The sequence below is a fragment of the Paroedura picta genome, chromosome 3, assembly GCF_049243985.1.
Source record: "Paroedura picta isolate Pp20150507F chromosome 3, Ppicta_v3.0, whole genome shotgun sequence".
Taxonomy (NCBI): Eukaryota; Metazoa; Chordata; class Lepidosauria; order Squamata; family Gekkonidae; genus Paroedura; species Paroedura picta.
This window is the reverse complement of record NC_135371.1, coordinates 26,900,549-26,909,874: the sequence shown is the minus strand read 5'-3', so window position 1 is coordinate 26,909,874 and position 9,326 is coordinate 26,900,549. Positions and strand designations below refer to the sequence as shown.

Genomic DNA, 9,326 nt, shown 5'->3' with positions numbered 1-9,326 from the left:
GTAAAATGTAATACTACACAAATGTTATTTTTCTGCCCAATTGTTTAAAATTATCATTGCTTTAGAATATTTTACTTTGCTGTGTATGAGCTTCATTATCTGTCTTGTGATGCAGCCCCACGTTGGGACTGCACGAGCACAGGCCAGCCACGGAAACTTTTCTCTAGCTAAGCTCCTATAGGGGGCACTACCGCCACAACACGGAGTGCATGCGTGTGGCTTCCCGCTGAAACATACAAATGATCAGAGGCGGAGTGCCCCCTGCAAAGAACAGTTGCCTCTTCGTAAGCTCCTGTTTTTTTCCTGTAGCCTCAAAAGCTATCTTTAAAAAGCGCTCCCTCTGTGGGGTTAAAATCCCCCACACATGAACATGATGGCTGCTGCCTGTGTTTTGGCGAGGTGCATAATGTCGGCGCGTGACAAATTTGTCAAAAATTCACCCCAAAAGCCAGGTCGGATCGTTTGTCCAGGCTAAAGGCTGCACTCTGGGAAAAGGCTCTGTTGATGGGCCCTCCAAAACAGGTCTCAGAGCCCACATCATCCGCTCCCATACGTACTCCGGGAGAGGCTTCAGTTTGTTTGACAGCTTCAGTTCCAGCCTCGGATTCATCACATCTTGAGAAAAGATCAGCCTCTGCTACTCTGTTCCTAGCCCACACTACTACTGAGGCCCTCACAGATCAGAACCCAAGACTTCACTCTAAGAGGTCTAAGAAGTCCAAAAACAAGGACCATTCTCTCCACTCTGACTATGGTTTGGCCAGCAAATCGATGGGTCCTTTGGTTCCATACAAGTCTACGGTATCATTAACACAGCAGGCTCCACCTCCAGTCCCACCCCCATCAATTCCTAGTCAGGATGCTTCAATTCCTATGTTGGAACGTCAGCCAGCTATATGGCATTCGGTATCCTGAGCATCATATGACCCTTCCCCTGTCTATGTTGGCCAGTGGGATCGCCCGTTGGCAGATGAACCTCAGGTGGCCTTTGAAGAAGAGGAAGAAGAGTTGGTTCTTATATGCTGCTTTTCTCTACCCGAAGGAGGCTCAAAGCGGCTTACAGTTGCCTTCTCATTCCTCTCCCCACAACAGACACCCTTTGGGGTGGGTGAGGCTGAGAGAGCCCTGATATCACTGCCCGGTCTGAACAGTTTTATCAGTGCCGTGGTGAACCCAAGGTCACCCAGCTGGTTGCATGTGGGGGAGCGCAGAATCGAACCTGGCATGCCAGATTAGAAGTCCGCACTCGTAACCACTACACCAAACGAACCCCATCCTCACTCCCTGGATCAAGGTGTAGAGGTAGAGGAGGGTGAATATTCTAACCACTACAACCCACTTTGTAAACACATATAGTAGTCTAAGGGTTTTTATTATTACTAATGTAGATGATCCACTTTCTAACACTATTAACACCAAAACTTCCCTTGGTCTACTTATGTCAATGGAACTACTCAACAACTTTGTTTCCATCATCCTTCTTTTAGACTCCAGGTGACAGATGGAAAAAGACTGAACGGTTTGATGGAGTGAAGTGATATTCTACTAAATCACTCATCTCTCTCTGGCTGTCACAAATCATGACTTCAAGTTTAGGTCTCTTTTTCAACAGGGTTTTTTTAAAAAAATGACAATCTGTTTAAGTACCATCTTTTTACAGAGACAATGTTTAGTCTGTATGATCTATGAACCATCTTAAAACATACACAGAGTCTGTGAAATACATGATTAATTGCTATGTAGCAAACTTTAGCAATCTGAAGGTGTAATTCTACATATGATGTCCCATTACTTTAATCTATTCCTTTATTTCATCTTATGGCAGTGACCAATCCACTGTGTATTATATGCAAATACAGTGGGAATAACTCAAGGGAAAGATGGATTCAAATATTCAAACTATGTTGTGCTAACATTTTACTAACTAAGATCAGGGTATACAATTTCTTCACATCTCTGAAGAGAATCTTCAAATATATACATGAAAAGAGTATTCTACACACACACCCAATGAGTTGATGATGTAGCTTTACTACTGACAGTGATGTTTTACTGCTGACAGGGATGTTTAAATGTTATATATGCTGGTCTACATACCTTTGTTAACATCCCCCAGTGTATTATGCAAGTGGCTTAAAACTATTACAAAATAAATTAACTCGAAGAAAGCAGTTCCCTAAGGATTTTTTAAGAACAATTTTCCTCTGAACTGTGGGCATATTTCTATTTCCACCTACTCTAAGTCCATGAAGGCACAAACATCATTGGAAACAGGCCAATTATAGATTTTTGAAAAATTTCCATGGAAGACCGGTTCGTGGATCAATCGGTACTGGGCCATGGCTCCTCATCGTCCTCCACACCGGCTGCTGCCTCGGGGGCTGCCCTGCCACTCTGCCACCGGCTCACTTCTGGTGCTCTTCAGTGGCCGCAATGGCTAGGGCTCCCCCTCGGTGTCGCACTGCACAGCTGCTGCTGGCAACACCCCCCAGGGGGCAGCGGGAAGTCAGGGGTGCCAGTGGAAAAGCAAATGGAGCAGAGGCTCAGGCAGCGGCGGCAACGTCCCTCAGAAAAAGACTACTCCCCCCTGGGCCTCAGTAAAATTGTCAAGCATTGACAGGTCCCTGGTGATAAAAAAGTTGGGGCCACTGCTGTAGCGGACTTTCCACTCGTCACAGCTGCAGGCCTGGCTGATGGTATGGCATGGAGTACAAACGCCATAAAGCTGGAAGGTTGTTTGTATAGAGAAACAAGGGTTACCAAGACTGCTCACATACTAATTTATTTATCAGTAGTCTGGTAAATGTGTAATAAAGCCAGGAGATCCTAAAATTGGCTGCCAGGCATGAGATATTTGCCATTGCTTGCCTCCACATCGCAACCCTGGTTCTCCCTGGATATCACCCTTCCAAGTGCTAGCCAGAGTTGACCCAGCTCAGCTTCCAAGATCTTACAGGATAGGACTTGCCTGGGCTATACTCACAGACTAAATCACATCTTAGTTCAGTGTCTCTTTCGCTTATCTATGGAGTTATCAGGAAGGGCAAGATCAAGAATAAAAATTATTCATATTTAGTAAGTGTATATCAATATTGCAGGAGAGTACACTCTGACTCTGGATAACAACTCAGGGTAATGGGGTTTGGGAGTCCCTTTTGGAGGTGGGAGCTTGCCTTCCACGGCTTATCTGTCCTTGAAGTCCTTGCATGGAAAAAATGGAGATGGGTTTCTTAGTTGTATCTGGAACAGAGGCAGATTGTGTGGAAAGGTTCTGAGAAGGAATGATAGCAATATGCTCCTCCCACTTTGTTTTAAGTTTTGCCTGGAGGTCTGTGAAGTAGTCTCTTTTGACTAGTGTCCCAAGTTTCTATGCCTTCTCGAAGTTCTGCAGGCATGGCAATAGAGTAAATGTATACCCATGCTGCTGTAGACATGTTAATGTCCTCACAGCATCTAGACGGAGAAGAGTTGGTTCTTATATGCCACTTTTCTCTACCCAAAGGAGTCTCAAAGCAGCTTACAGTCGCCTTCCCTTTCCTCTCCCCACAACAGACACCCTGTGATGTGGGTGAGGCTGAGAGATATCAGTCAGAACAGCTTTATCAGTGCCGTTGTGAGCCCAATGTCACTCAACTGGCTGCATGTGGGGGAGCGCAGAATTAAACTTAGCTCGCCAGATTAGAAGTCCGCACTCTTAACTACTATACCTAGCTGGGTGTTTCCAACCCAATATTAATAGAACTTTCCTTTGGTTTACTATCGTGTTGATAGTTGGGGAGTGGGGGCAGAAATAACATTGTTTCCAACTGTTTTCCCAAGTGACAAGACTGTGATGTACTTCTAGTACCACACCTAAGCAGAGTTATACTGTTTTTATGTCGCTGAAGACAGCTCTGCTTAGGTATCCTAACCTGGTAGCTCTGCTTAACATTTAGCATAGTTATAATCGTATTCAGAACTTTAAATTTGATAAACATAATAAATGGGAGAATCCATGGGTTAAGTTGAACAAAATATCTTTATCCATTGTTGTTCCTCTATGTATTTCTGAAACAGCCTAGGGGGTGGGACGTGTCCGGCTGTCCAAGTTAGAATAGGGCCAATCAGGGTGCAGCCAGCTTTGCCCTGATTGGCCCTGCCCCTACAGCTCCTGCTCTCCATCCCTGGACTCTAGCCTCTTTGCTCTCAGACGCCTCAGTGCCTGGAGCCAGCAGCAGGTGAGAGGGCCCTGGGCAAAGGGTCGTGGTGGAGAGCTTGCTAACAAGGGCCCCCTGGCCTGCTGACGAGGGCCTCCCGGCCTGCTAAGGAGCTCTGTCTCGGCCCTGCTAATGAGCTGCCCAGCCCCTGCCTGCCCCCACTTGATTTGGCTGCGAGCTGCGGCCCAAAGCCTCCTTAAGCTGCCTGGCCAGGGGCAAGGGGAGGGAACCCTTTCAAGGCCCGTTCTTAGGAACGGGCTTTGAAGCTAGTATTTCATATTAAAGCAGTGAAGCTCAGACTGACACACCCACCCCAAGACTGACTGGAAACTGTCCTACCCACGAAGGGGAGAACAGCCACTCCCCTGAGCCAGATTTGAGCTTTCCCTGCTCTCTCCCTGAGGCAGAACTGAACCTCCCTTCTGGGTTTCCCTCCAACATTCTATCCCCCTTTTGAAAGGTGACTGGATGCTGAAGCAGCACTCCCATCAGTTCAGGCAAGTGGTTCTTCTCCCCTTCAGGGGCAGGGCAGCCTCCTGTCCATCACACACTCACCCCTTTCAGTTAATACAACAATAAATAAAATACTGGGCAGACTTTACTTCCCATAGATTCATGATCTGCACAAATTTTATATCTTTGCCCTAGAATAACAGCATACCATGATGTAAACTGCAGTGGAAAAAATTAAACACCCACTGTGAAACAAACCTTTTTGTCGTTTTTCAAAAAGCAAAAGGCAGAGATGTACCCTAACTGTGCGTTCCAGTAAATGTAAGCAAAAAGCAAGTTAGTTCAGTTATATTTTTAGAAACTTCTTACTGCATCATCTGCCATTTTTACAATCCCAGAACATTAATAATTTAAAAATAATCTCTCACATAACAGTGCAAGGCAGAGAAGCAACTAAGCAATTATGTGTAGGAACTGCTTTGTCCACAAAAATTAGCGATCCACAATTATCCAGAGACTTTCCTGCCATTAAACAGATGAAGTCTTTTTTCTTAAAAAAAAATGGAAATCACTAACAGCAGATGGGAGTGCAGTGGTTTGTCTATTTAGCATGAATTTAACTTTCTGTAAAACCTGTGCTCCCTTTTCTGATTAGTGACCAGTCTGAGCATGTTTTCTCAAAAGCAAATCTTAAACATTCAAGGAAATGTGGCAGGCAACCCCATCTTGTAAGCATTTACTTGGAAGTTGGACTTATTGCCTTCAATAGGACTTACTCCCAGCTAAGCACACAATGGGACTTATATGTGATTAACAATAACAATACAATCCTTAGAATTGCAGCATTCTAAACCCAGTGAAACCAATGGGCCCAGAAATTAGTCTATTTAAGACTACACTGCATTTTGGATTACGGGAATCGAAGAATCCACAATACTTCAGATGGTCTACAAGAGACTAGAACTAACAGCAGTCAGCAAACCATTACCTAGCCATTCCAGGTATGAAAATCGGGCAGTGCTTTATTAAACAATCAAAATGTACAAGTACTATCCAGTCTGAAGTCCTATTAAGTCAGCAAAATATGAAATCCAGTGAAATTTAGAAACCTGAAACTGACATATTTAAAGGTGATATTACATAATTGTTTTGCTTTTAAAACTGACAAAATTTTGTTCTCCAAACAGTTCAGAAATTATCAAAGAAACAGTGCAACAAGAAAATGTCAAATTACATCTACATCAGAGCAAGTGACCCTAACCCTTTCTAGGCCCACAGAAAATAACCTAATACCTTGAGAACAGTTAGGGTGTGGGTTAGGTGGATTGCATCTCATGTTTCCATGTCAGGCGAAGTTAGAGAGTCACTTAAAATACCAAAATCAACCGAACCCAAGTCCTCCCCCCATCACAAACAGATTTAACACAGTATAGTTTTCTCCTTCTTGGTTTCCATTTAAAAATTAATGCTGTAATACAATATTGAGGTCATAAAAATAATACTTTAGTATAAAATTGTATTTTGGCCTTTATCAAATCTTACATGAATAAAATTGTTTAGCCTTTATCAAAAACCAGAAGGGGTTTAAAAAAAACCAGAAAATTATGGCCTTTTAATCCGTATCAGAACAACTTTCTGCAAGTGTTTGAAGCAGCCAAGAAATTTGGAGTCCTGTGTTATTAGCCCCACCCCCAGCTCCCCAAATCCACATGTACATAAATAAATATCCTCTTAGAACCCAACAATGGAGGTACCGTACAACAGTCAAAGTGTCTTCTTTAGATAACAATCTTTCAAGTGCATATACCAAAAGAAACACGTAGAAATTTATCTTTTTTCTTCTTGAAAAAAGAAATGAATAAAATTACATCCCAAAATTCTTCAGATCACACAGAATGGTGCCTTGGGTGTCCTGTATGCTTTGGCAGCAGACAAAATGAGCTCTGAAACAGACTCTGAGCTCCTTGTTGAAAATGAAACACAGGATGGGGTTCACCCCTGCTTGAGCAAAAGTCATCCACACGGAGGTGGTCAAATACATTTGGGGGATGGCGCTCACTTTGATGAATACACGCAGGTAACATGCCACAATGTAAGGGGACCAGAGGAGCAGAAACAGAAGAGTGATCATGTAGAACATCTTACAGATCCTCTTCTCCATTTTGAACTCCTCCAAGACCAGAAGCCTCTTGATTTGGCTATGGGTGGTGTTCTGTCTGATGCCCACCAAGGTAGGAGGAGTAGGACCCCGGCCAAAGCCAGCTGTCCAGTTGGCAGCAGCTTGACCTGTGGCCCCAGGCCCATGGAAAGTCCAGTTCTGGCTGATAGCTGGTACCAACTGAGCAGGTTTCATCTTGCGATGGCTGTGGATGAAAAACAGGAGTTTGACATAGACCAGGTGGGTGGCAGCAATGACAGTGGCAAGCATGAGCATGAAACCCAGGGTATCATTGGCCTTGACATAGCGGTGCTCAAAGATGCACTGCTCCTCCTCCCGGATGAACTTGTAGGTGCCCACGTCAAAGACAGGCGGGAAGGCCATGGCCATGGAGAGAGTCCACACCATGCACACCACAGCCAGGCAGGTCCAGCCTGTCATGCGCTTGGCATAGAAGCGGTGGTGCGCAATGGCCATGTAGCGGGTCACCCCCACGCAGAAGAGCAGAAAGGCAGCGTGGAAGCAGAAGAGCACGGCCAGGAAAGCCAGCACCTTGCAGCTGAGCGGGCTGTGAGGCCAGGAGCCTGCCCCGCTGTGCACGGAGAGCATGACAAAGGGGAAGCAGGCCAAGGAGCGCAAGCCGTCGGCCAGGCAGAGGTCCAGGAGCAGGTAGTAGGGGGCCCGGTGCAGGTGGCGATCCTTGAGGATGAGCCAGGCAAACAGCACGTTGCCAGCCAGGCTGACGCAAAGGATCAGGCCCAAGGTGGTCAGCTTGAGGCCGGAGGCGCTGAGGAGGCCTCCCGCGATGGGCAGGTGGGGGCTGCTGCTGCTGCTTCCCAGCTCGCTGGCGTTCGCCATCGAGCGAGGCTGACGACGGCCCGCTCCTTCCCCGACACAGCGCAGGGGGCGGGAGGGCCGGAGACCCGCCGGCGGCGCCCTCAGCCTTCAGCAGTCGCCGCCGCCTCCCGCCGGGCGCCTCCACATGGTGCTCGCGCCGAGGAAACACCCGCGCCGCCGCCGCTGCTGCCTTCGCTTCCCCCGCAGCCTCCGGCCGAGGCCGGCCTCATCGCCGCGCGCAGGAGAACGGGGAAGCCCTCCTCGGACCGGCTCGCGCCTGCCCTGGTCTCCGGTCGGGGCGCCGAGAAGGCAGAAGAGCGCCGGCTGCTGCCGCCCCCCTTCCCGCCCAGCAGCGGCCGGATCAGGCGCCCCGGGCAGCAGGCGCCCCCATCCCGGCATGCTGCGCCCGGCCGCCCCGCCGTCCTCGCCGCCGATGCTGTTGCTCCAGCTCCGGCTTCCTCCGCGGCTTCCTCCCCAGGGCGCGGCCGTCCAACTTTAAAAGGATCCCGCCCGCCCTGCGGGAGACAAGCGGGAAGAGAGGCTCCCCGGCAGCCCCCGGCCCTGCTCAGGGACTGGCGGCTCCTGCGGCTGGGCCAGCATCGCGCCTTTCGGGGGCCGCCGCCTCCCCCCTCTCTTCCTATTGTCTGTTACCTTCTGCTCGCTCGCTGGCTCTCCAGCACGGCTTCGCAGGCTTCCCTCCGCCCCCAGCCACGTCTCCGCCCCCTCGCCGGGCCCGCCAAGAGCGGCAGAGCGCGCCCCGATGGCTCGTGCGGGAAATTGGAGGAGGGGGGGGGGAGGCGGAGAGCAAACGCCTCTTTTTCTTCTTCTTCTTTATGTTTTTGGAGGAGGAGGAGAGGGAAGATTGGCTCGCGCCTGCACTTCCGGCGGGGAGGCTTCCCCCGAAGGGGGGGGCAAGACAGGCTGAGCCTGCGCAAGGGGGGGGGGGGGGAGGAGGCGCCGCGAGCTGCTCTCTCGATTCCCGCCCGAGGAGGAATAAATAGGCGCTGGAGCTGGAAGTCAGGGCAGTCGGCAAAAAACCACGGAGGCAGAAGAGGTCGAAAGCTCGTCCGTCAATTCGTTTCTGCCCCAAAGGCATGTAGGGTGACCCCGTCAGTCCGCAGCGAGCCGCTTACACGATGCACGCCCCACACAGCGAGTCCAAGATATGCTACAAGGCAGGCACATAGGCAATCCCCTACGGGGGGGGGGGGGAGTGTTAACTGGTCAAGAAGTATTTTAAAGAGTAACAGCACCTGTGGCTCTCCCTAGCCCATGCAGAAAGGGTGGTATACAAATTAAATATTATAATAATGCTTATTAATATATTATAATTTAAATCAAACATCAAGTTTGCAACTCACTCCCTGATTGCCCCTCCCTGGGGAGGATGCCACCAACAGAAATAGAGTACTCTGCCAATGAGGGTCAATTAGTTGAAATTGCACTCTGCCCATAAGAGTCAATCAGTTCAAACTGCACTGGTATCTATGAGGGCAAGCCAGTTCAAATTGTACTCTGTAATGCCAATCAGCTCAAATTGCATGCAGATAAATCACTCCCCCCTTGTAGTTTAGCCCCAATCAGGAAGGAGCCCTTGTCTAGGAAGTGCTAATAAGGATTCAGCTCTCCACCTCCAACTTCCTGACTATTAAGGAATTTGTTTTCTTTAAAGTTGGACTGTC

At 48.5% G+C, this 9,326-nt stretch overlaps 1 protein-coding gene across 1 annotated transcript; it reads right to left on the bottom strand.

The window, feature by feature from the left end:
- Window positions 1–5,644: 5,644 nt before the first annotated feature.
- GPR27 (G protein-coupled receptor 27) lies at window positions 5,645–8,529 on the bottom strand. Its single transcript, XM_077325183.1, has one exon. It carries the CDS (start codon window positions 7,663–7,665, stop codon window positions 6,514–6,516), a length of 1,152 nt encoding a protein of 383 aa, XP_077181298.1. The 5' UTR covers window positions 7,666–8,529; the 3' UTR covers window positions 5,645–6,513.
- Between the last annotated feature and the right edge of the window lie 797 nt (window positions 8,530–9,326).

Coding starts and splice junctions, on each gene's coding strand:
- GPR27 (XM_077325183.1), bottom strand. CDS start 7,665: ATGGCGAACGCCAGCGAGCTGGGAAGCAGCAGCAGCAGCCCCCACCTG.